The sequence below is a fragment of the Rhinatrema bivittatum genome, chromosome 8 (assembly GCF_901001135.1).
Source record: "Rhinatrema bivittatum chromosome 8, aRhiBiv1.1, whole genome shotgun sequence".
NCBI lineage: Eukaryota > Metazoa > Chordata > Amphibia > Gymnophiona > Rhinatrematidae > Rhinatrema > Rhinatrema bivittatum.
The window spans coordinates 258,583,277-258,611,033 of NC_042622.1; the positions used below are offsets into that span (position 1 = coordinate 258,583,277).

The following is a 27,757-nucleotide window of genomic DNA, read 5'->3' on the forward strand; positions in this document are numbered from 1 at the left end:
CATCAGGCTGTGGAGCTGTCTGGCCCCCTTACTATTAATCTTCATAATTTAAAGGGACAGGATAACATAACCACTCCCTCTATCACCCCACCCCTCTCCCCATTCCCCATTATTAGCTCAGTGACCAGAGTCTGGGGGAATCTTTCTACAGAAAACCTAAAAAACAACCCAAAACAGGGCTGGTCTGAGTCAAAAGCTAGGTTATTGTTAGTCATCCATGATCTAGTGTGTCTGGGTTTCTGCACCAAGAGAAAAACAGCAGAGAGAGGGGCAAGCAGGAAGAAAGCAAGGGCAATAAACAGATACAGCTTACTGTTGAGTGGTTAGCAGCAGGGAGGGGCAATAATTAGAGTTTTATAAACTGCAGAGGAGGGAGGCAAAAAAACAGAGGCTATAAAGAGATACAAGAATTGCTGGGAGCAGAGAGGCAGGAGCAATAAACAGATAGAGGAACTGCTGAGGAGAGAGAGAGAGAGAGATAGGGGCAAGAAACAAAGAACTGAAAGAGGAAACATTGAAGATGTCCCTGCATGGGTGCAATCATAAAATGTCTTCAGTGGGAGTTTTGGATGGAATCTATTAATCCTCCATTGAAATGCTCGGGACTCAGGCTGAGTTTAAGTGGGGGAGGGGGTATGAAAATTCTATTTTTCTAAATATCTTATTCTCGGCAGAAAATAAAAGCCAGCAGCTCTGCAGGAGTCAGAATGAAAGAAAGGGAGACTGTTAAAAAAGATTTTTAAAAAAAGATTTTGTTTTAAGTGTGATGACTTTTTTTTTGTGCCCCCCCCCTGATCTAAGCAAGATCTTTTCTGCCATTACCTGCCTCCTACTGCCTGCTCCCACCGAACAAAGAGGAGCTGGGGCGGGTGGGTGGAGGAGGGGGAAGTGAGCCTGTCCCTTTAAGAGTCTGAGCCTGCAGAGAGCATCTGCTGTTGCCTCTTTGTGTGAGCTTTGCACAAAGGGATGGAGGGGTTTGGGGTGGATGGGTCAAAGTAGATTTATTACACCTGGCTAGTATGATTTTTGCCATGAGATGTTAAAATAATCTTCAGGATCTTAGGTGGGGAGGTGGAACTTCAGACCCATCTCACCCCTTCCCCTTTCAAAACAATTTCCAAAAACGTGTCCATTTTTGTGCCCCTCTCTCTGCCAGTGAATGGTGACAAATACTAGAGAAGGGGGTATAGCTATCCCCATTTTACCCTCCCTGCCAGATGGGTGGGCGGTGGTTTATGTTGTATCTCTGGGTAAGGCATGAGAGTGTGAGTGTGGGTCTTTGTGAGTGAGTGTGCATAGCAACTGATATGTAGGTACTGTTTTCACTACATTACTACATGTGCCCCCCCCCCCCACCCCACTCCTTGTCCTCCCCCCTCCCCCGAGCTGTGTGGGTGAATTGCACAGATCTTTTGGCATCTCTCCCATGCCTTGACGTTGCAATTCCTAAAATAACTCCTTTCTAGTAGAGCCCCCAGCGGCTTCAGACAGCTCCTGCCATTCTCCTCTGCCTCCCCAACTATCTCCCAGTCCCTTTGCTCTCCTTTCAATCTCAGTCCCAGATTTTCTCATTTCATCTTCTTCTCTCCGCCCACATGAAAAACATATTTTATAAGTCATCTAAATCTTATTTAACAAGGAGTTCTCAGCCTGCTTTCCTATCTTGGCTCATTACTGAGGATACTGTGTGTGTGTGTGTGTGTGTAAATATGTGTAAAAAAGGAAGCCTTTCTTCTATACCATCACAGCTAGCTCATCCAGTGATGTCATAATCTAGTGTCTGTGACATCACAGAGAATATAGGGACAGAGAGGCCTTTGCTGTTATAGCCCTGGAGGGAGTTCGGAAGAGAGCAGCTAGGGGAGGGAGTTTATGTCCATCTCTCCCTCTTTTCCACACATGAGGAAGTTGAGGCAGTAGTGTCATAAGTAGGAGGCCGAGGAAGGGGGAAACATAGTCTCCTATTTATAAAAAAAAAAAAAAAAGAGGGCAAATTCTGCTCAGGTTATCTATCTAACACAACCACCAGCCTCCCTTCGCACCCCCCCCCCCCCCCCAAAAAAAAAAAAGAAATACAGGCACTCTGACTGCCAAAGAGCAGGAAAGGTCTGCGTTTATCAGTAGAAGTTAGTGTCTGCATGTTATTTTAATAGGAATAATGTCAGCCCCTGCCATTTCCTGCTGGCTAGGGAGGAATACAGGCATGCTTCTCTGCCTCAGAGAGCAGGAGCCTGGACCTGCAGGGCCGCCAGAGAACAAGCTGCTGTGAGCTCTGCAGAATGTGCCCCATGTTATCCCCCCCTCCAAAGAACATTTTCTCTAGGTCTCTCTGCGTGGGTGGGATTTTATTTACTTGCTTCTTTAAAGGGTATAAATAATGCACACCAGGCAAGCAGCTACTAGTGGAAAGGAAGCTCCATGGCAAAGGGTCATCATTGTGTGAGGCTGAAAGAGGGCAGACTATACAGAACTGAAGTAGATATTTCTTCATAGTGGTGGGCGCATGGAACAGCTTCCCAGTGGGAATACTGAAGGCAAAACAATAACAGACTTGGAGGAAGCCTGGGATAAGAGCAGAAGATCCTTAGTGATCGGGGCGGATGGCAAGCCTACAAGCAGCACAGCAGATCCTCAGCAGGACAGGGGAGAGGGGAACGGGTAAAGCCTGGGACAAGTATAGCAGGTCCTCAGCAGTGGGGGCGTGAGGAGTAAAGCTTGGGATAAGCACAGAGGATTTTTAATGATGGGGGAGAGCAGGATAAAGCCCCAGACTGGCACAGAAGCTCCTCAGCTGTGGGGGAGGGTAAAGGCTTCTCAGAGATGGGGGAGGGGAGTCTCAGCAGTGGGGAGGGATAAAGCCTGGAAAACAGGCACAGAGGATCCTGAGTGGCGGGGGAGGGACGGAGGATCGTCCACCATGGGGGAGGGGCGGGTAAAGTCAGAAATCGATTAGGGTCCTCAGTACTGCGGCAGGAAGGCAGAAACGGTGTGGACCCGGCAACATTTAACCTGCCTCATACTCTCTTTCTCCTGCATCCAATACCCAGCTCCGTGCCACGAGGTCGAAAAGCCTCAGTTCAGTGTCTGGCGCCTCTCCCATCTGAGGAGTTTTAACAGTCTCCCAGCATATGGCACAGTCTCTGGGGAAGGACTTTCCCCCAGTCTCTGCTCTTCGCCTAGCACTTTCCCAATGAAGCTTTTCACGGTCTCCTGTGCAGGCGGATCAGGAAGTCTCTCAGTCCAGTGCCTTTCCACAGCCTCGGCTCAGCTTCTGGGGGCCCTTCGGACACAGGATGCTTCCCACACGGAGGAGAGTCTGGGCCGACGGCTGGCTGGAGCTCCCCCGGGCATCCCACGCTCTCTTGGCAGCAAGCCCAGAAGCGCGTGCGCCCTGAGATTGCAAGGTGGGGGGGCTCTCCTGTAACCCGGAGTCTCCTGGAGCTGCTGAGGACTAACCCCCCTTCAGCCCATGCTTGGGGTGGGGGCGCCTTCTAATTTGAAATATGCACTGGAGATGGCAAAAAAAAACAAAAACAAGCAAACATAAAAACAAAACAAATAAACCACGAAAAAATAGCTATAAATTAAAAAAAAAGAAAGAAAACCTCAGGAATGGAGTCTTAATTCCTGGCCTTTGAGAGCTGCTTGCTAGTTTCTCAGCGTTTAAACTTTTCTAGGTTTGCTCTTTCAGTATTTTTCTTATGTATATGTAACGATATACATTTTTATATATGGATGTGCAGCTCTCGATGCTGTTTTGAATACACATCTACAGCTACATAGTATAATAATAATTAGGTGAATTTTAACTTTTACACCCACTTTCACTGATTAGGAATAAACCCGTGGAGGGGAAAAGAAAATGAGCAACTATTTTTTTTTCTGGCATGTAATGATAATAATAATAATAATAATAAACCCTTGGCATTTTTTTTTTTAATTAAGAACAAACAAAAGTTTGCAGAGATGTATAGAAATGAATCCTGACAGAAAGCATTTTACAGAGACAGTATCAAGGGAAAGAGACAGAGTATTAGGAGGGAAGGAGAGAGATTACTACAGGACAGAAGCAGAGTATTAGGTGAGAGAAATTACTGAAGGCGGCAGAGCCATGGAAAGAGTAACGAGAGAGCTTACAGGGGCACAGAGACATTAGAGAAAAGAAATTACTAGAGGAGGAACAGCAAATACTAGGGAGAGAGTATTAGGATAAACAGAGAGACAGACAATATTTGGAAATGGAGTATTAGGGGGAAATCCCCCCCAAGCCTTGGTCCCCAGACAGTGTCAGCAGCTCCCCCACGCCGCCCGCCCATCTGTGTGCTAGGGTGGGGGATCTGCCTCTTCCGCAAAGAGAAAGAGTGCCCAGGCTCGGTGCATGCTCCCTGCCTTTAATGCTGCTGCTGTCCTGCAGCTCCCTCGCCTCCCCCCACCGGCACCCTTCCTCCTCCTCCTCCTCCTTCTCCTCTTCTTCCTTCTCCTCTTGTTCCCGCTGCTCGGCTCCCGATGCAAGAGGAGAAGGAGGAGGAGGCATTGCATGAAGAAGCGGAGGGAACCCGTAGGCAAAGGCTAGTGCTGCGGTTGGGGCCGGCACTACTTTGAGTTGCATCCTGCCTGATCCTAAGTGCCGGGCTCATTGTGTGAAGCGCAGCAGGAAGAGAAGGAGTAAGAGGGCTTCCTTTAGGACCCAGCTTGCACCAGCAGTCTAGGGGGCTCCTCATCTATCCATGGGGCTGTCCTGGGCCAGGGGACACCAGAGTCACCTTCCTTCCTCTCTTACTCTGAAAAGGAACAGAACAGACTGCTTCCAACCTTCACTCACAAACTCTGCAAACTCGCTCCCTGGGAGCTCAGTTGCTTGGGGATCTGCCGTCTTCCTGAGGAATAGATTTTTCTTGTCTTGTTACGTTGTGGTATTCTGGCTGCTTTTCTTTCGGATACATCTTGTGCCCTTTGCTGGCTCTCATTGTCTGAGGCAGCTGTCTCTGTCCCATGCACAGAGACCCTCAGCTAGCCTGAGATGCTGAAAGAGGTTGTGATTTGATCTCTCTCCCCGTCCCCTTCCTCTCTTTCATATCTTTTGGACTCGCACACATTTTTTATATTTTAATGTTTGCAAATTTATTTATTTTTTATTTTTTTCTGCAGGTAAAAACTTTTCATAAAAGAAAAAAAAACTTTTGGAAATTTAATTTTGTTTCAAAAAAATTATTAACCATTTGGTGTAAGTTTGCAATTGAGGCATTCTGCTTCTAATTACATTTTACAACCTTAATAATTTATTATTATTAATTTTAAAAGACAATGGCAGAATTTGGGGTTTTAGAATTGTTTTGAGAGTGCCAGGTGTGTGTTTTACTTTTTTTTCCTTTCTGCAGCTTGATTTGGTGGTGGGGAGTGTGTACATTGCTGGGGTGGGGGGCAGTGCGGCTGTACTTGGTGGTTACTATGCCGTCTGTGATGGAGAAGCCTGGCCCTGGATCTGGAATCTTGTCCCGGAGCCGGGCTAAACCAGCACCCAATGGGACCCAGGTGCAGACTTCAGAAGAGGAGAGCAGTGAGGAAGAACACTCCCGTGGTGAGAATCTCCCCCCCTTCTGTGGCAGCATTGTCCTCGCCCACTTTTCATACCCACAGCAGCTTCTTGCCAGCCCTGATGCTGGCAGGGAGTGCTTACCAAGCTAATACTAACTGCCTTCTTTTTTTTTTTTTTTAATGAAAAGTTTGCTGCTAATATTTGAAAAGTGAAGGATAATTTTTGGGAAGAGATTGTTTATATGTGTGTATGTTGGGGGGGGGGGGGATATTTTATTTCTTGCTTTCTTTGTGTTTGGAAGCATGTGTAAGGGTTGGATGAGTTTGGATCAGAGACCAGGGAATCTCATCACACTGGTGGCTCAGTGCAGTCTACAGGGATTCATGGGTGAGGATGTGAGGGTGTGGGTGTGGGTGTGTGTACGGGGTCTCATTGTGATATAGGGAGTTTGCTTGGTGACATCACAGCAGCACCTTCTATTATACCAGAAGTGCCTGGACTGCGGGCAGCAGGTGTGTCGGGCTAGGAGGAGTTTTATGTGCTACTGAGAATAGTGTTAATTAGGAGCAGGGACGAGATTTTGTAAAAAGAAATTGCAGATGGACAAGGAAACTGAAAAGTTTTGGGGAAAGAGGGAGATAGAAATGGCCGAAGAGCTGAGTGTAAAATGAGCTGAGTAGCCTGAGATGACCCTGTCTCAGAACAAAGGACCTTTCCCCTCCCTCCAGGCTGCTCCTGCCATTGTACAGCTTATAGGAGGGCAAGTGGGAGCCCCTGAAAGGCGCCCTCGGGACTCGGGAGGGATTGGTTCCTGGGGTCTGATCTTTGTTCATTGTGTGTGCAGCTCTCTCTGTGCTTGGAGCGAGTGCCCTACCCTGGGCACTCGCTCTCTTTTGTGCCTCTCTCTTTCCTCTGATCTCTCTCGCTGGCTGGCTGTGCTGCTTCTCTCCCTGTCTTTCTGCTGCTGCTTTCTTTCTCTACCTGTCTCTCCAGCTCCTCGCTGTTTTTTCTCCACTGCTGCTGGCTCCTGGGCTTTTTCTCTAGCTCTCTCTCTGGCCATCTCCCGCCACTTTAGCTGTCTGTCTTCTGGGCTTTCTCGGCTAGCTGGAAGGCCACTAGCCACCCTGTCTGGTCTCATGCTGTTTTGATTTTGCTTTCTTGAGCCTCTGCCTGTTGCTCTCTTCTCTGCCTGGCATGTGTTTCTCTCTGGAGAAAGGTACTAGAGGGAAGCTCCCTAATGAGAGCCACATGAGGAGGAATAGGGAGAGTGTTTGTAGGTGATGACTCCCCTGATCAGAGCTGGGTGGAGTAAGGTGAGAAGTCGTGCATGTTGTTTCCCTGAAGGAGAGCTGTGTGAGCAGCACGGAGAGAAAGTACCTCCCTGATGAGAGCTGGGTGACGATGGGGCAAGAGTAAGTGTGTTGGAGCCTGATGAGAGCTGGATGAGCCTTAAAGAGGAATGATGGCACTCTGATGCAAGGAGGGAGAACATAGAATCTTTTAGCTGCTTGGTTCCCTGTGCCAGGACAGTTTGTTGGCACTGGTCAGCCAGGCTGAGTTATCAACTTCCAGATCCCTAGCACCTCAGCAGCCAAAGACAAGGTCAGAGATCCCCCAGACAGGAGAGACAGGAACTCCTGGGTACTCCCTCTGCATTTACACAGCCCAGCTGGACGCTAGAGGCAGCTGTATATGGAGGCTAAGACTCCTGTGCTCCATTCCTGGTATGAGATTCTGAAACTGGGAGAATTCTGGGCTTCATTTTCATCCACGTCCCCTGCTCCTTAGGACTGGCGATCTGGGTTTCATTCTTGTCTTGGTCAAAAGTTAAGAGCGCTGGGTTGCATTCCTGGCATAGACTTCTCCCTGGTGGGGACACAGCAGTGGTTAGCAGACCTGGGTCTTGGTCTCAAGTTAAGAGTTACATTATGGTTATGTAGGCTATATTGGCTGCATTTTTTTGCTCAGCATGTTTAGTATATTATTGGTAAGGGCCTTGTACTTTTTAGTGGCAGCTGTTGATTTCAGCAGACATTTGCAAGTTCTCCCATTTAAAGGGGGCCAGCGAGACATGCTCGTCTGTTTAAGAGGTTTCCATTGCTGACAGCATGGATACTGCTAAGCCTGAATTCGGCACTCTTTATGTGGACTGGAAATGGGCTGGCTGCTCTGTTTTGATGCCTTCTGATCTTTCTCCTTTTCAGACAGCATGATCCGGGTTGGAGCTGACTATCAGGCCCTTATTCCAGAGTGTAAGCCAGGTAGCGCACTTTATTATTTTTTTTTCCTGGGAAGAGTTTGTATTTTTTTTTCTCATTCAATTTCTACTGTTTGCATATTTTGCTGTGTGGGGGTGTTGCTCAGGGCACAGAGAAGAAGCTGGGAGTGCATTCATGACATTTGATCTTTCTAGGGACATACAAAGGCCCCTGAGCACCTCGCAAAGCCTTTCTTAGAATTGCCATATTGGTTTTCAAGAAAAGGTTTCAGGACAGTTGGGGGAATGATGTCTGAGTTGTGCAGGGATGTGAACAGTGGCTTTGCAAGGAGTGGAGTATTGCCGTCGGCATTCACTGTGTCATACCATGAGACAGAAGGGATAGAAACACCTGGGGGATGATCTTTATTCTCCTCACTGCATGACACAATGAGACAGAATGGGGAGAAACATCTGGGAAATTGTCTTTTATTTTCTGAGATATGTGATAAAGTGGGACAGAATGACAAGATAATCCGGTTGGGTGTTTTCGCCCCTGGATTCCCTGCTTGGCTCTGTTTCACCAGCTTCTGACTCTGCTTATTTCATTCACAATCCAGACAGTCCAGCAAGATACAGTAACAAGGAACTGAAGGGGATGCTGGTATGGAGCCCCACACACTGTGTGTCGGACACAAAACGTGAGTCTCCAGCACATGCTGCGTGTGATTTATATATGAGCGTGTATGTGCGAATTTCAAATGGAGCTGTTTGGGCCCCCCTTGGAGAAGTAGTACTGATTTGATTCTTTGAGGGGGGGGGGGGGGAGATATAGACCCGTCATTAATGCTTTTCTGCAGGTGTACTGTTTCTTCTGTAAGAAGCCCCCTACCTCCTGTCTGAGACAACAGCAGGCTGTAAGATCAGGTGCTATGCTCGGCATGGTATGAGAGGGGGGTGCTGCTTTCATGAGCTGAGAGCCTCCCCATCACTTCTACAGACAAGCTTGGGGAGCAGCTTTGAGGGGAGCCCCTCTTCTCGCTCATTGGCACAGGTTTGGAGAAGGCAGAGGTTGAGATTATTGCTGACTGCTCTGAGCTGGGAGTAGTGCCTGAGTGACAGCTGGCCTCCAGGGACTGATAAAAGCAATTACAGAGCCAGAGGTTTCCAGTCTTCTAAGGGTTGATTTATTAATTTGAAAGAAGAGAGGCTGAGCCTGGGAGAAGCAGCCAGGAGGGTGGGAGAGACTGAGCCAGTGAGAAGCAGCAGGACAGTTCAATAAGGAGAGCATGAGGATGCTGAGATCGGTTGAGCCCAGGGACAAGCAGCAGGTGGGTGGGGGAGGGAACTGTTGCAGAAGGGTGATAGAGGCTGAGCCGGCCAGGCGCAGCAGGAGGCCAGAAGAGGAGAGGCTGAGCCGGCCAGGCGCAGCAGGAGGCCAGAAGAGGAGAGGCTGAGCCGGCCAGGCGCAGCAGGAGGCCAGAAGAGGAGAGGCTGGGCCGGCCAGGCGCAGCAGGAGGCCAGAAGAGGAGAGGCTGAGCCGGCCAGGCGCAGCAGGAGGCCAGAAGAGGAGAGGCTGGGCCGGCCAGGCGCAGCAGGAGGCCAGAAGAGGAGAGGCTGGGCCGGCCAGGCGCAGCAGGAGGCCAGAAGAGGAGAGGCTGGGCCGGCCAGGCGCAGCAGGAGGCCAGAAGAGGAGAGGCTGGGCCGGCCAGGCGCAGCAGGAGGCCAGAAGAGGAGAGGCTGAGCCGGCCAGGAGTGCAGGGAGGCCAGAAGAGGAGAGGCTGAGCCGGCCAGGAGTGCAGGGAGGCTGAGAGCAGCAAGTGCCTTGAGCAAATCACCAAAGGTTCCAGGCTTGGAATGGAGGGCGGAGTATGTGTCGGAGACAGTGTCCTCTTCTCCAGTGCTGAGACCATGTATGTAACTGATTTTGAGGTTATGGAAATGTCCCTGTATTTGTTTTTGTGTGTGTAGTGTAGTTCTTGTAGCTGCATTAGTCCTGAGAAAAAAGTAGAATCTTTGTAGGTTGTGAGAGCTCTTACAGGAACCACACAAAAACATATGAGAGCACAGAGGGCCCTTCTCCAGATGACGTGTGTGACTGTCACACTGTGTGTGTGTGTGTGTGTTTCTCTGTATGGAGGTGTCACTTGTGTTTGTACATGTGGGTGTGACTGTCTTCTGCACGTTTCTCCATGTGCATGAATGAGAGAGAGAAACAATGTGTGTATACTCTCTCTGGTTGTCTGTGTGTGGAAGGAAATGTCCCCCTCACATACACACAGAAGCAGAGACAAAAGTTAAAGTTTGATTTTTGTGTGGGGAGTTTTGTGTTTTTTTTTTTACACAGAATACCAAGAAGCTGAGCACTCCATAGATTATGTAGACCTTGGCCTGACTCTAAGGGCTTTGGGCAGTTATAAACTGGCGATAAAAATGCTACGAGAAATAGCTCTTACGGCCTTATATGCAATAAAGAAACCCTCGGTCAGTTTCATTCCTCCAGCAAAACTGTTAAAATCATCTCATTGTATCTTTCAAGCAGTCCTCTTAAATGGGAACAAAATCTGGGGTCTATCATTAACACAAAACTATACAGAATGGGACAGACCCCACCAAACTCTGCACCTCCAGTTCTATAACAAGCATGCTATGTCCACAGAAACTTCCCAGCAATGGGGGTTGAGCAGAACTTGGATGCTCCTCCCAATTGCTCACCATCCAAAAAAGAATATTCAGATTCTGGTGTTAACCCCGGTAACAGAGACACAAACTCCCTTCACTACTGGGCACTGACCTCAAGGAGGCCAGTCAGCACGCCAAAGCAGATGGGAAAGCTAATAGTATTCTTGGGTACCTGGAGAGGGAAGTAATGTTACTTCTCTACAGGTCTCTGGGGACACCCCCACCTTGAGTACTGTGTTGAGTTTTGGAGACCTCGTCTACAAATGAACATTGACAAAGCAGAGGCAGCTCAGAGGAGGACTTCCAAAATGCTGTACGTCCTGCACTATAAGCCACACAAAGCGCTTGAAGGAGCTAAAAAAGGGAAAAGAGAACTCTGAACTAAACATTCAATAACGTACCAGAAGGAAGCCTTTTCCATAGAATGGAAGACTCTTGGCCAAGGGCTATCATCATATGGCAAGTTAAATGTAAGACATTGATGAGACAGGCTAAGAGAGAATTTCAAAATAAATTGGCCATAGAGGCAAAAACTAACAATAAAAACTTTAAAAAATATACCCAAAGCAGAAAGCCTGTGGGGGAGTCGATTGGACCATTAAACGATTGAAGGGTTAAAGGGGCACTTAAGGAAGAAAAGCCATTGTGGAAAGACTAAATTAATCTTTGCTTCGGTGTTTACTGAAGAGGATGTTGGAGACATTGGTTCTGGAGACAGATTTCAAGGGTGAGGAGTCAGATGAACTGATCCAAATCACTGGTGAACCTGGAAGATGTGGGAGGCCAGATTGACAAATTGAAGAGTGGTAAATCACCTGGACCTCAAAAATGAAATTTCAGACTTATTTCAATTTAATTTGTAACCTATCATTAAAATCATCTGTTGTACCTGACTATTGGAAGATGGCCAACGTAACCCAGATTATTTAAAAATGGCTCCAGGGGTGATTTGGGGAACTATAGACCGGTGAGCCTGACTTCAGTGCCAGGAAAAATCATGGAAACTGTTATAAAGAATAAAATCACAAAACATTTAGATAGACATGGTTTGATGGGACACAGCATGGATTTACCCAAGGAAAGGGTTGCCTCATAAATCTCCTACATTTTTTTTTTTTTGAAGGGGTTAATAAACACGTGGATAAAGATGAAACGGTAGATTTTCAGAAGGCGTTCAACAAAGTCCAGCATGAGAGGCTTCTAAGGAAACTAAAAAGTTAATGGGATAGGAGGCGATGTCTTTTTGTGGATTGCAAGCTGGTTAAAAGACAGGAAACAGAGAGAAGGATTAAATGGTCTGTTTTCACAGAGGAAAAAGGTAAACAGTGGAGTGCCTCAGGGATCTGTACTTCGACAGTTGCTTTTTAATATATTTATAAATGATCTGGAAAGGGTATGATGAGTGAGGTGATCAAATTTGCACATGACATACAATTATTCAGATTAGTTAAATCTCAAGAGAAATGTGATATATTGCAAGAATGGAAGACTGGGCTTACAAATGGCAGATGAAATTTAACATGGACAAGTGCAAAGTGATGCATATAGGGAAAAATAACCCTTGCTGAAATATTAGGTTCTATCTTTGGAGTTACCACCCAGGAAAGAGTTCTAGGTGTCATAGTGGATAATACATTGAAATCTTTGGCTCAGTGTGCTATGGCAATCAAAAAAGCATACAGTGTTAGGAATTATTAAGAAGGGAATAGCAAATAAAACGGAGGATGTCATAATGCCTCTATATCACTCCATGGTGAGACCGCACCTTAAATACTGTGTGCAATTCTGGTTGCCGCATCTCAAAAAAGATACAGCTGCACTGGAGAAAGTGCAGAGAAGGGCGACCAAAATAAGGGGCATGGAAAGGCTGAAAAAGTTAGGGCTGTTCAGTTTGGAGAAAAGACGACTGAGAGGAGATATGATAGAGGTCTAAAAAATCATGAAGGGACTTGAACAAGTTAATGTAAATTGGTTATTTACTCTCTCAGATAATAGAAGGACCAGGGGGCACTCCATGAAGTTAGCAAGCAGCTCATTTAAAACAAATCGAAGAAAATTCATTTTCACTCGGTGCATAGTTAAGCTCTGGAATTCATTGCCAGAGGATGTGGTTACAGTAATTAGTGTAGCTGGGTTTAAAAAAAAGGTTTGGATAAGTTTGTAGAGGAAAAATCCATAAACTGCTATGACTGTAATTAATAAGCAATAGTAGCTTGAGATTTATTTAATGTTTAGGTACTTGCCAGGTACTTGTGACTTGGATTGGCCACTTTTGGAAACAGGGTGCTTGACGGACCCTTGCTCTGACCCAGTAAGGCATATCTTATGTTCTTATGAAGCTGAAGTGAGGGAAGCTGAAAAGGAATGTGAGAAGTTACTTTTTCCCTGAGTGGGTGCTGGACACCTTGCACAGACTTCCAGTAGAGATTATAGGAGCCAAAATTGTGCCAGAAATCAAACATGTATGGGACAAACACAAGGAGACTTTAGTGGTGGAGGGAGGGAGAACACTGTAGACAGGTACAAATGGGCAATTAAATGATGGGTGAATCAAATGATCCTTTTTTGCTGATACCTTCTATATTTCTGTATGACACACAACTCTGTAAAAAGCACATCTGGCATCTAAGTAACAAATTTGCAATTCCATATCAGCCCTAACTTTCAGGACTCCTAACAACAATTCTAGTTATAGAAGGGCAGTAATGTAAATATTACACTGGCTCCTAGAACACCAATGCACCACCTACTGGGAAAACAGATCCCTACATACAAACTACACGCTAGCAGAATCCCTCAACTTGGTCACGCACAGAACACACACGGATCCTTGCCAAATACAGAATAATGGACCATAAATTTAGAAATAGCAATGTGCATGCAAAAACTAAACTGGAAACCCCAAGAAGCCAGACCCTGCCTGCAGCACAACAAACCAGAGAAAGAGAAATGCAGTGTTGGGAGCAGCTGTTCTGCCCCACCGGGGCAGATACTCAGAAATGCGCTCCCCACCACTTCTGCTGCCACTAGCTTTGGCACAGCTTTATTTTTTATTTATTTTATTTTATTTATTAACTTTTATTTACCGACATTCGTGAAACACATCATGCCGGTTTACAAAAAACTCAGAGGAGAGTTACAGTATAACAATAAAACAGTAAAACAGTAAAACAAATAAATAAAATAAATAAAAACAATAGAGCAATAATTCAGGGGAGGAGAGTGGGGAGGGAGGATACAGGAAGGGAGGGAGAGGGGATGGGCAAAGGCTGAACTGATAGCAGAAGTGAGAAACACAATAGAGGCAACTATATACAGTTGATAATATGTACAGTCACAATCAAATTGTAGAGCTAAGGAGGTATTGAGAGACATTCACTTAAATGTATTCACTTAAATATGAAATAAGTTGGGGGTTAGGAGGATTTAAAGGGCTCTGGTGACAGCAGTTCCAGCAAAGCACAGTCCTCTCTCCCCCCTCCTACCCAACATCCTACTCTCTTCCCCCACCCCCTTCCCACATCCTCATTCCTTCCCCTGCATCTCCCTCCCCACAGTCCACTTTCTGCCCTGTATCTCCTCCCCCTGCACTCCTCTTTAACCCATGCCCATCATTCTTCTCCACTCACTCCTTGTCCAGCATCCTTTCTCTCCACCACCCATTCTTTGACTAGCAGCTCGCCCCTCTCTCTTCCTTTAATCTCAAGGAGTTCCTCTCCCAACTGTCTGCTCAACAATATTTATTTATTTATTTATTTAAACGTTTTTATATCCCGCGCCAAGGGATAATATTTTATCCGTCTGGGCGGTGCACATAATAAAAACATACATAATTTCATAACAGTACGACAAATTAAAAATACGGTGTGAATACATTCAAACTAAAACATTATCAGCCATATTAATGTTAGGGAGGTCATTGAGGTATATTATAAGCGCAAGTGAATAAATATGTTTTCAGTACTTGCTGTGAGTCGAATGCATTCTGGCATTGAGTTCCATCATATAGGACCGGCAACTGAGAATGCTCGTGTTCTTGTTAATGCCAAACTTGCTGATTTTATTGATGGGATTTCCAGGATACATTTATCCATAGATCTGAGCGGTCTATTAGGTTTATATAATCTCTGTATTGAGCACAACTAGAAACCCAGCAGTAGCATCCTCCCCCCTGCCCAGCAACAGGGGGGTCACCTTTCTTCCACCCCTCTCCGCAGCAGCAGCCTCCCATCTCCCTCTCTCTTTCTGTGGCCTCCCTCCTATGTTCCCTGGCTCATTACAGCATCCTGAAGACCTGAGTGGCTAGGAGACCTCAGGACAGGTTTGGGGAACCCCTTTCCGTAGGCTCTGAAATTTTGATAATTAAACTGAATCATTATATTCCCATCACAGCCCCCACAGCAATCCTGTAAAATCACATAATTGGATATCATACTTTTAAATATTAAACTTTGTTCTGTATGTATATATACACATAAAACTGTGTGTGTGTCTGTCTGTATACAGATATACACCCCTATCCCCTGGCCCTGCAGTCAAGGTCTGCTAGATGTCCCTTCTATGGCAGCACGTCTTGACGAGAGCAGGCCTTCTCATCCGCCAGCCCTGCTGTGTGGAACCCAGTTATTATTTGAGTTATAAACGATTCAAAGGCCTTTAAGAAACCCTTAAGACACACTTGGTTAAATTGGTGTATGGTACAGAAATTTAAATCTTTTTGTCATACAGTACAGAAGTTTAACCAAGCCTCTGGCTGTCATTTCATGATTCTTGCTTTTTTGTTTTATTGACTCTGGTCTTGGTCTGTCAAAACCTCTTCTTTTTTTTTATGGATGTTTTTGGTACCCTGCCTTGAACCTTGGAATGGTGGGTAACAAACATTTTAAATAAGTGAAAATATCTGTATAATTTACATATCACAATATCTGATGAATGTCATCTGTGATTTTTTGGGGAGAGACTGCAAAAAAATCAAAATCCCAAGAAATCCCTAAATGTATCAAGTAGAAGACATTCATGCTACCTTGGCTGAAGTTAATGGGCAGGAAGTGAGCCTTTTTTTTTTTTTTTTTTTTTTTAGAGGAAAGGGTAAAAGGGATAGCCTCAGCAGTAATCTTAGGAAATATTTCTTTACGGAGAAGGTGGTGGATGAGTGGAACAGCCTCCCAGTGGAAGAAGTGGAGACGAACAGTATCTGAATTCAGGAAAGAGGGGGTTAAATGCAGGGAATCACTAAGGAGGCGATACCTAATTAATTGGATGGATGGGCAGACTGGATGGGCCATACAGTCTTTTTCTGCAATCATGTTTCTTTTTTTTTTTTTTTTGGTTTGTTTATTTAAACACCCACAATGAATACAGAGGCGGTATCAATTTACAAAATATCATGCATCTTATATCGGCAAACACCTTTAAACACAAAGGTGTATCAATCCATACAACAGCTTGTACAGGGAAGGAGCATCCTTCAATTCCGGTGGCGCGGGCCTGATTAGTCGGAGAAGTGTAACATGAGAGGAGGGTTTACCATCTGGATCTCACAACATTATAGCCTTTCAGAGTAACAACTGCATTGGGACCCTTACTCAAGAACTGGCTGACAGTTCTGGTCCGACCAGCTCGCGTCATATGAGTGCCATGTCACTTCTTGACTTAGCCCAGCAGGGGCATATTGTATGGCAAAAGCTCAACTGCTGTGTCCCTGCTTACAGAAGGAACCAATATACTGCAGGAAAGAAAGGAACAATTGCAGCAGCTTCCTACCTTGTCCCTTCCTGCTAGGGCTGATATAGGCTAGGACCAAGAAGGCCCTTTCTGTATTTTCCCTTTCTGTAATAATCAGCTGGATGACCCCCCCCCAGAGCTGCTCAATTTTTGGGCACCTGGCTCTAGAGGTGTAACAAGTTATCCACATTGCCACGGTTACTTTCAGCAAGCTTTTGGGATCTCAGAGTAAATCTTATGCCAGTTGTAGGCAACTCTGCTTCTGGAGTGCCACAAACAGATCCGATCGGTATATTTTCATGCACAGCCTCCACTGTATGCAAATATATCCCATGCATAATCATTGTGGACGTCCCGAAATCCAGACCCGCCGGCGGCCCTCAAGGGCCTTATGCAAGCAATCTCTGTGGCGTAAGGTATCACCAGTGTACAATTTTAGAACCATTTTCTGACGGACCATTTCATTACATTCCACTGATGCCAAACTCTCTCTTACCCAGGAAACCACCCAACTCTGCTTTTTGCACAGTTTGCCTATTTGAAGTGTCATAGAGCTTCAATATCAATTCCTTAGCACAGGGCTTAAGTTGTAGACTGGGGTGGGCAACTGTGGTCCTCAAGGGCCACCAACCTGCCAGATCCCCAGGATATCCCTAGTGAATGTGCAGATCCGTCTCCTGAAAACCCGACTGGTTGGTGGCCCCCACGGACCAGAATTACTCGCTCCTCTTGTAGACAAAAAGGAAGTGGAACTGTACAGCAGGGAAGCGGGGGGGGGGGGATGTAAGAGGCTGGGTCAGGACCAGGTTTGAACTCTCTCTTGCACGCATGTCCATGCTCCCTTGGGCCCCCCCACTGCTCGGTAGTAGCAGTTTTCCCCAACCACCCCAGTACTCGGCAGCAGCTTCTCCCATCCCAGCCTCTGCTTAGCTCTTACCTGCAGCTCCTAAGCAATGGCCCCACCTAGTTCTGCTTTAGTGTTGCTTTCCCACGTAAGTTGCCTGATGTGCTCCGTTTCTGGTTGCTTTCCTCAGGGGTTTCAGTAGGGGGCAGTAATGAGAGAGGTGGGGGCAATAGTGGCAACACTGACGAGCACTTATTTGTTTTCTACCCTACTGGACATTAAAAATGGCCACTGACAGGGAAGGTGTGCCAAGTGGGGGCCTTGGTGAAGCCCTGCCGGTTCTGCTGGCCTGGACTTTGTTCTGCTTCCACAGAGGTAGAAGCAGGAAACCAGACATGGTCTACAATGCTGGCTCTGCTCTCCCTCCTTGGGTGGGTGGAGGAAAGGGGCAGGGGGCTGGAACTAATCTGTGCTGCTGCCTGTGCTTTACCTCTTAAGCTGAAAAAGAAGTGGCAGAGAACCATTCTTCCAGAAATTAACCCCTGCCTTGATCGTGTCACGTTGAAGGCTGAATTTTCAAAACAGTTTATGTGCAGAAAACCAGGTTTTATGTGCACAAATTACTTTTTTTCTAAAATTGGGCAGAGTTGAGCGTGCACAATAGTATCCGCATGACTGGCTTCTGCCTCCTTTACACGCATTGGGGTGAGACGTTCTGGGCACAGAGTTAGGTCTCAGGTATGTGCCTAGGTTAACCCACACAAGTTGCCCCCATGATAGAGTAGGTGTAATTTTGTGCACCTAAGTTGTGTGGTTTTTTTTTAATTTTTCCAATTTTCAAAATACAGCAAGTGTTATCTTACTTTCAGAAAAATGAAATACAATATGTTAACATAAAGATAAAGAAATCTCCATTTTCCCAATACAAAAAAAAAAAAAAAATAACCATATTAAACTTCTCAAGTTACACATTGCATTCCTCCATTAAGAAATTATAACATGGGGGACAGAAAACTAGGGAAGTTCAAAATTACATAAACATATTTGCACGTAACAAGCTTAACGTATCAAGGTACCTATACTTTGCTTGTCCCAAATTAGGGCTTAATTTAGGAGGGAACTATTACCCTCCTAGCGTTGAGAGAGGATTTTAACTGTTCAGGGTATTGGAAAGCGTATACATCTTTCGCAGATTTTACAACACATTTGCACGGGTATTTTAATAGATAAGAGAAACCCATTTCTATTACTTGCGGTCTCATTACCAGAAACTCACGTCTCCTAGTCTGCATAATCTGGGAACACTCGTATCGGTGCCCCTCGAAACTGACTCTGAATATTTCTAAAATAACGTTTCATTATCTCATTGAGATCTTTTTCAACAACAAAGGATACCGTTAATGTAGCAGTTTCATAATATTCCATTGTAGAATCCTCCAAAAATCTTGTTAAATTCCCTTCATTAACATTAACATTTACATTTTGCAAGAAATTTCTATTTGAAGTAGGCAAGTAATATAATTTATTAACCAGCGGAATTTCTCCTTCTTATTTTTTCAAGGTAATAAATGGAAGTTCACCAACAATTTTTGGGAAGTTTAAAAACCTCAGGTTTAAATGTCTGGAGAAATTTTCCATAAATTCCAACCTCCTGGAAATAGTGGTGATATCCTTTATAATCTTAACGTTACATTCCTGGTTTTTCTTTAATTCAGTCTCCATAACTACGAGTTTCGGCTTGATTTCTTCTATTTGATTTTCACACAGTTCTACTTTCTGCTCTACGTTTTCCATATTATCCTGATAGTTTCCAATCGCATTCACCAGCGCAGCCATTATGTCCCAGATAGCTTCTAAAGTTATTTTCTCAGGTTTATTAGGCATTTGAAAACGGGGTTTCGAAAACTCACCCGTTTGTAATACCGGTGATATTCCAACCAGTTGAGTCTCCCTTAATGGTGTCGAAACCGCTTCTATCAAGTTTTCTTTGTCCTCATTTCCAATCGGAGTCGATACGGGGGGCATAGCCAAATTTTCTGCCCCTGATGTTCCGGGAACTTCTGAATCCTGTTTCGGCGTCTCAGCGTCCACCGCCCTCTGACCTCCCTGCGCCGAGCTCCCCAGGACCACGTCATGTGCCTGTGACTCGGCGGTCTCCGGACAGGACGGGGAGAAGGCTATCTCGGGTTTTCTGGGAGCTGGGGGGCTAAGAGTCACATCTCCTGGAGAGGCCAGCGCTTCCTCGATGGCACCCTCAATGGAGTCCGCTCCCCCTTCTTCATGTACCTTCAAGGACGCGTAGGTGGTAATTAAACGTTGAGCGGCCATCAGCTCCGTATCTGAGGGAAAAATACGGAGCTTGCCCTTTCGTTTCGCCGGCATCTTTGCAAGAAATTTTCCAATCCACGGAGCTCAGCGTTTATGCGTCCGATTACGCCGCCATCTTGCCCCTATTAATCCCCGTGTTTTGTTTTTTTTTGTTTTTTTTTTTAATTTACATTTTATTAATGCTTATTGTAATTTATAAACATTGTACAAGTAAATGCAGGTATATGACAATACAGAAATATAAAGCATGGTAATATGCAATCAAGAAGGTAGTGACATCATTTATGAGACCCTCGAACTGTTCATGTGTCTTTATTTCCCCTCGCTGAAGAAAGTCATTGACTCTGGCCCCCATTCACCCTGGAGGCTTTATGTTCTCTCCACTGTAGATAGGGAGACCACACCTTGTAGAAACGAGGTATGTGATGATGTTTTTCCGCGGTCATTTGATACAATATGCTCATATTGTTTAGTTTATAAAGCAGAGTGTCCAGAGAAGGCACCACGGGTTGTTTCCATGTGGCCGCCAAAATACATCTGGTGCCCAAACATATTTGACTGGTTAATAAATTTTCCCATCGAGACTCCCCGAGTGCCACATTCAATAGCGCTTGGTCTGGGGACAAGGATATGGGACAACCCAAAATACCTTGTAACATATTTGACACATCTTTCCATAATCTGCCCACTTTGGGCCAATTCCACCACATGTGAATGTAAGTGCCCGACTGCCCACATCCTTTCCAGCATAAATCATCTGTAATGATTTTAGTGCAGTAATGTCTGCGGGGGGGGGGGGGGGGTGAGATGCCACCAAAATAGTACTTTAAATCTGTTTTCCATAAGGGAAGCGGAGATAGAACAACATTTAGTATTCAGAAAGATCTGACCCCACTCATCTGTGGAAATAGATTTATTGAGGTCTCTCTTCCAGGCCTGCATATATTGTGGCCGACAGGAAGAAGTATTCTGTAGAAGGCCGTAGATCTTAAAGACCTCCCTGGACCCGATCCGCTAAGTCACACCATCCCTCAAACTGCAGTTTAACCTGTCCCAGCTCCACATCTATAGCCTCTTTCTGTATGAAGTTGCGGATCTGGTGGTAAAGGAATAAGTTAGAAGGTCGCAATTGGAAAGATGCTTTCAGGGTATCGAAGAGCACCGACCCCAAAGCTGACCCAAAGTAAGAATGCCGATTGGTCTTCCATTCATGAAAAAGTGAGGAATCCCACCCAGGAGGGAATTTCGTGTTGTGAAAATAGTTCCTCAAGCCTATTATTAAGTGTTTCCACTGTGTCTACGTGCGAAGTGTAGTTTGTAATGATATAGGTGGTATTCCTGAGATTCTCCAAGTTGCACGTTGTTGCCATATTAGTGCCTTAATTGGCATTGTTCCCAATGCTGTCTGTTCAATGGTTACCCAACTTGGAGGTTCCCCTTGTTTATGCCATGCTAAGATACCACTGAACTGCGCCGCTGCATAATACCCCTGAAGCCTGGGAACCCCCATAGCCCCTCTTAATTTATGCAAATAAAGCACATTTTGGGCCACTCTGGGGCGGGGGGTGTCTCCGTTTCCAGATAAACGCAAATAAGCGTTTCTGCCAACATTTCAGCATCACTGAAGGGATATGAATTGGTAGGGATTGAAAGAGATAATTGAACTTGGGTAAGACTATCATTTTCACCGTCGCTATTCTCCCCGTCCAAGCTTTTGAGTGATTCATCCAATTTTCCAAATCTTGAAAAATCTTAGCTAGTAGAGGGGTATAGTTCAATTTGAATAGCTCTTCCAGATGATTGCTAACCATAATACCCAGATATTTAATGTTTCCCCGTCCACTTAAAAGGGAATAGCTGTTTCAAATGAGTAGTCTGTTCCTTTAACACTGATATGTTGAGCATTTCGGATTTATCAAGATTGAGACTGAATCCTGACACCGAGCTAAAGTCCTTTAACCTATCCACTACTCCAGCCAAGGATTGTTGGGGTTCTGATAAAGTAAATAATACGCCATCTGCAAACAGAGACATCTTATAATCAGTGCCCACGACTTTGATCCCTGTAATGGATGCTTCCCCTCTAATACTTGTGGTAAGCAGTTCTAGAAACAGTGCGAACAGCAAAGGAGACCACGGGCATCCCTGTCTGGTTCCCTGGCAAATAGAGAGAGGTTCTGAATATACACCATTCACCTTAACTCTCGCCTGCAGGTTCTCATATAATTTAAACAGCCAATTACAAAATTTTGGGCCAAAGTTCATTTTTTCTAGAGTTTTAAACAGAAAGGGCCAATGGACCATGTCAAAGGCCTTTTCGGCGTCACTCGCAAACAGAACTGGAATATCATGTTTAACCCACCATAAGAGATCTATAATTTTGCAAACATTATCGGCAGCTTTCCTCCCAGGGATAAAACCCGCCTGATCTGGGTGAGTCAACTTTGCCATAACCCTATTGAGATGGTTTGCCAATATTTTGGCAAGTATTTTCAGATCAATATTTATTAAAGATATGGGCCTCTAAGACTCACATTCTAGGGGATCTCTTCCAGGCTTTGCTAAGATTGTGATCCCTGCCACGTTGGCCCCCAGTGAAAGTGAGTCTCCCTCTTGGAGAGCATTATACACTTCTGTTAAATGAGGAACTAATTGATCTCTAAACCTTTTGTAGAAGAGTCCAGTATACCCGTCCAGTCCCGGGGCTTTGTTGGTCTTAAGCTCCTTTATGACTTGGTTAATTTCTAGAGAGGATCCCTGTTTCAAAGAATTCCTTCTCCTTTTCTGTTAGCTGAGGGAGCGTAATTTGGGCTAAATATGACTCAATTCCTGCCTCCTGCATATAGGTTCCCGTAAAACTGCTGGAATCTCTGTTGGATTTCTGCCAGTAAAGTTAATAAGGATCCATCTACTGCCTTAATTCTTGTGATCTGCTGTTGGGTTATTTTTGGGTTTTTTTAGTTTATGAGCCAATAACCAACCAGCCTTATTACCCCACTCAAAATGTTCCTGTTTGACCCTCTGGAGCTGAAAAACAATATTGTTGGCCTGTACCGCTTTTAGAGAATTTCTAGTTTTTTTTGTAATTGGGCATAAATATGGGGGGATAGGGATGGTTTATGTTGCCTCTCCAGTTGGGATATTTTGGTATTCAGTGCATCAAATGTTTTGTTTCACCTTTTTATTATAAGAAGCTTGTGAAATAAATCTGCCCCTGAGCACCGCTTTTAAGCAGTCCCAAAAAATGAATTTAGATTCCGTAGAATCCTCGTTAAACTGTTGATATTCCTCTATTGCCGTTCGCACCCATTGACAAAAAGATCCATCCGCCAATAAGGTGTCATTTAATTTCCAATATCTAATCCCTAACTTGGAATCTCATAATTGTATTTTTATCCAAATTGGGGCATGATCAGACCATGTAATGGGACCTATATCTGTCTCCCGAACCCTAAGACATAAGTTTATCCACTAAAAATAAATTGATCCTAGAATAGGAAGTGTGGGGATTAGAGAAAAATGTGAATTCCCGTTTTGTTGGGTTCCTATGCCTCCAGACATCCTCCAAGTCCCTATCCTTTTAATGAGTTTCTTAAGGCTGATGCGTCCAATTTTGGCCCCCACCCCTCCACCGGAAGAGTTATCTAGTCTGGGCTGTGCGGTGATATTAAAGTCCCCTGCTATAATCCATGTTATCCAACATGTGTCCTATATGATCAAAAATTACCTGGTGATCAGAGTTGGGAGCATGTATATTTTTCCTGATCCATTTCCACTTGCTGTAATACATATTGCTCCTTAGGGTCTTCTAGCGATTTTAAAACTTGACACTGTAGGTCTTTATGTAAGAATATGCTTACCCCAGAGTAGCGTGCCATCTTAGAGGCATGGTATTGACGAGGAAAAAGTGGCCAATTTAGCAACCGATCATACCTGCGATTCACATGAGTTTCCTGAAGAAACAGAATGTTGGCTCTTGAATTTTGAGCCTCATTTTTAAACAATTGACGTTGCTGCGGACTGTTTAATCCCTTAACATTAAGGGATAACATTTTTATAGCCATCAGTCACAAGTTATGTGGGGTAGACTATCCTCCTGCCAAAGTTACATGCAACAGCCTCTAAACTGTATATCACATTCTCCCTTTGATCCGTAAGTCGCGGCATATTAGACGCCCATCGGTGGTAACATTGTACACATTTAACATAATCATTAGTATCCTGCATATCTGTATAGTAGCAAAAACTGTCTTCCCCCCTCACCCTACCCCCAGGACCTTGTATAGCCCTGCAGCCCTGTACCTCAGGCATGTCTGCAGGAGCAGATGAGGACATAATCATCCATGGGACCCGCTCCTCCTCTCCCCGAACCAACCATCATTTAACACCAACTATAACAAACATGAATTAAACATCAAGTATATTGGAAAATATGTCCAAACGTAAACCACTTCTTGGAGGCTACACTCCTGCTCCGATATCTGAGACCCGGATTAATTACTGGAGTAGGGGTACTCATCCTTTCCCCTTGTCCCGGTCCTGATTGTTTTCTCCAGAATTCCTGCGAAGTCTCTTGCCGCCTTTGCTGACCCGCTGCCATCTTGGGGTATCCACTGGAGCAGTGCAGTGAGCTTGCTTCCCAGTTGTTGCTAATTTCACCACGAGGCCCGCTTCCTTCAAAATGGATGCCGCTTCCTCTATGGTTTTGGCCTTTGTGGTTACTCCTTGAATGGTCATTGCAATGCCGTATGGAAATAGCCAGCGGTAGCGGATTCCTTCCTTTCTCAGAACCTGAGTAATATCTTTAAAATCCATTCTTCTTTTCAGCGTAAGGGGAGAATTATCAGCAAAGATCATTATGTGATGGGTTTCCCACTCCCACGTCTGTTTTCTGGCTGCCATAAAAATCTGTTCCTTTACAGAATATTTGGCAAAGCATACAATAATATCTCTTGGCTTTCCAGACACTTTGGGACCCATAGACCTGTGAGTGCGCTCTAATTCCATCACTGGTGCTTGCCCCGCCTCTGCGGAGTGGTTAGACTGCTGCAGAATAAATCCACAGAGTTTTTGGATTGTTGCTTTGCAATCTGCTTAATCCGCAGTTTCAGGAATGCCATGGAATCTCAAATTGCTGCGCCTGTTTCTATTTTCTAGGTCTTCTAATTTTGTCAGTACTTCTGCAGTTTCATGAGTGTTGTGTGAGACTGATTTTTGCAGCAGTTCTATTTTTACTGCCTGGGCGTCCAGGCGCAGATCACAATCATCCACCCTCCTTCCTATTTCAGTCATTTCTTCTTTTAAATTGTCCATTGTGGTTAAAATCTCTTGTTTGTGCTCCTGCATTTCTCTTCTCATATCCCCAAGCCAGAGAGGGAATTCATCGCGTGTGGGGAGGTCGCTGACATGTGCCATGGCTCCCCCCAAATCGCCCCCCTCCACAGCCTCGTGCTTACCCAATGCCGGGGCTTCAATCTCGTCTGTAGGCCCAACTTCTTGAGATGCATTTCTCGTGTATGAGAAATGCCGAAAGTCCGGCCCTTTTTTCTTTTGAGCCAGGTCGGGAGGATTGTACAGCTGCGCTGGATATTTTGAACGCGTTCCAAAATCGGGAAATGAGGTTTTTGCGAGTTTGTCAGTCCAGGGAGGGCAGGAGCTTTGACTCAAGTGGCCATTTTGTCCCGCGGCGAGAGCTCCCCCCGTCACAATCATGTTTTTAAATGGCTGGCTGGGCCGAACTGGAATTTTCTCACCTTACTACTCATCATAGGAAAAACATTCCGATTATATTGTCACTTCAATAATCAGTGACAAAAGTCCCTCCATTACCAGGCACTTTGAAGTAACACAAAACCCTGTAAAAGGCACTCTGAACCTATATAGAAAACCTGCTGTACCAAAACAGGATCTCTTCCAGAGCTCAAACAGCAACCCTGTATTAAAAAGCAACAGTGCAAATATTCCATCAGGCCCTGAAACACCAATACACCACCAAGCTGGACTGCTACAGAACCTGTACACTAGCAGAACACAGACACTCACCAAATACAGAATAAGGGATCACAAATTAGAAATGGAAATACGCAGACAAAAACTGAATTCTTCTTTGATCTGCCACTCGGGCCAGCTTTATTCCTTCCCCTTCCACCATTCCTGTTCCCTGCAGACAGGAGGAGATGGGGGAGCAAGAGAAGAGGAGGTGCTGGATAAGGGAGCAGATGACTCATAAGAACATGTCATACTGGGTCAGACCAAGGGTCCATCAAGCCCAGCATCCTGTTTCCAACAGTGGCCAATCCAGGCCGTAAGAACCTGGCAAGTACCCAAAAAGTAAGGGGCAGATTTTCAAAGGGTTACATGTGTAACCTACGCGCATAACCCCGAGAAAGTCCAGCTGTGCGCGCCGAGCCTATTTTGCATAGACTCGGTGACGCGTGCAAGCCCTGGGATGCGCATATGTCCTGGGGTTTTGGGGCGTGGGCGGGTCTCCGGTCCGGAGGCGGGACAGAGGCCTCTTCTGTGCTTTGCACTGCACTCTGTCTGCTCTAGGCTCATCCACCCATCACCTTGCTCCTTGCATGTTATCTGGGAGGGGAGAATCCATCAGGGCAGAGCCTTGGGAGCTTCTGCCCATAAGTAAAAGCAGCCCTGCTGACAACACCGCCTTGGGCTTGACACCTGGGGCATCTGCCCCCACCAGTCCTGGCTCTGCATAATGAATTTCCTCCTGTGCTGTGCAAAATATAAACGACTGATTAAAGATGAACTGTATGAGTAATGATGCATATATCGATACTTAGCTCAAAAGGAACATCATCAATATGACTGTGTTATTAGGATGTGATACCTCATATTTTGTGTGGAGCCTCTCAATATTTTTTAGAGGGTGCTCTCGTCAAGTCTTGTTTCAAGCGTTAACCATAATATGTGGACTCGGTTATACGCTGTGCGGACTTGTTGTTTTTATAATCACTGGTATCAACAATCCCTGGACTTAAAGCAATGCATTTGCAAAAAAAACATTTTTTTAAGGAATTTTTTAAAGTAAATTATACGATGGAAAGTGTTCACTTATCGTATTATGCTGAGCGTGCATGGGTGACAGCTTTTCTTTCCCAAAACACCGGTCTAAACCCGACACGTCCGTGTTTCGTGGACTTCTTCAGGGGTTTTTTACATTCTCAACGGTGTCTGAAATGTAAAGAATACAGGTTAAACTTCTAGACCTTAATTTCAAATGAAAATTATATTCAAATATACGTCATCCAATGCTGTAGGCATACGTGGTTGAAAGCTTGTCCCATCTTATAGACGCTTCGTGCGCGATCACAGTTTGAAAAAGCAGGATCCGCCATTGTACTAACGCGCTTTATTTAAAGAGACATCTCTGTCAGCTGCAGACCAGTCGAAATAATGCCGGAAGTGACGTTAACAGACTCAGGCTAAAGCAATGATGTCCACTCAATAGTGTCATTGAGTCCTGCTGGTGCCTCAGTGGCCAGAGTAAAGATCCACCATTGTTCTCTCTGGTTGAGATGGTTCATGACGTCACCGCCCCTTGAGTTGATTTGTACCTGTTCTAAAACGGTCCATTTTAATTGGTCAAATGTGTGCAAATATTGGGAACAGTGTTTGACAATTGTGCAAAATATAAAGACATCAGAGATGCACGTTTCCCAAAACTGTGAGAAAAAAATCAGACTTCCCACAAAAGAATTTGCAGGGGAAACAAGAGGAACAGCAGCTAGAACAGCAAAATGTTGTATGATGCCACCAGGATATAACATGACTAGATTTGTGTGGGGATTTCTAAATTACCGGTAAATACTCACATGTCTGCCAGCTCTGCCTGCCTCTTGAAAGTATTCAAGTGACTTTCGGGCCCTGAGTTTACTCAGTTACAAATTGTCAGGCCATCACAGTTTATTGAATCTGAATCTCTCTCTGTCACTTTGTGTGTCAGGGGCATAAGAAGAACATAAGAACATGCCATACTGGGTCAGACCAAGGGTCCATCAAGCCCAGCATCCTGTTTCCTACAGTGGCCAATCCAGGCCATAAGAACCTGGCAAGTACCCAAAAACTAAGTCTATTCCATGTAACCATTGCTAATGGCAGTGGCTATTCTCTAAGGGCTGGATTTTAAATGCCCTGCGTGCGTAAATCCGGCTGGATTTACGCGCGCAGGGCCCTCGCGCGCTGGCGCGCCTATTTTGCATAGGCCGCCGGCATGCACAGAGCCCCAGGACGTGTGTAAGTCCCGGGGCTTCATAAAAGGGGCGTGTCGGGGGCGGGCCTGGGGGTGTGGCACCAGCCCGGGGGCGTGGTCGAGGCCTCCGGACCAGCCCCCGGGTTGGGTGATGGCGCACCAGCAGCCCGCTGGCGCGCGCAGATTTACGTCTGCTTTCAGCAGGCGTAAATCTGCCAACAAAGGTAAGGGGGGGGG

The 27,757-nt window shown here is 45.4% G+C and overlaps 1 protein-coding gene across 2 annotated transcripts in view; it reads left to right on the forward strand.

The window, feature by feature from the left end:
- Positions 1-4,642: 4,642 nt before the first annotated feature.
- The window catches only part of RCOR2 (REST corepressor 2), a 119,001-nt gene continuing 95,886 nt past the window's right edge, over positions 4,643-27,757 (forward strand). For both annotated transcript variants that reach the window (XM_029614712.1, XM_029614713.1), the window contains exons 1-3: positions 4,643-5,578; positions 7,741-7,797; positions 8,354-8,434. In XM_029614712.1, coding sequence (XP_029470572.1) covers positions 5,449-5,578; positions 7,741-7,797; positions 8,354-8,434 — 268 coding nt within the window. In that variant the 5' untranslated portion in view covers positions 4,643-5,448. The remainder of the gene's footprint in view (positions 5,579-7,740; positions 7,798-8,353; positions 8,435-27,757) is intronic.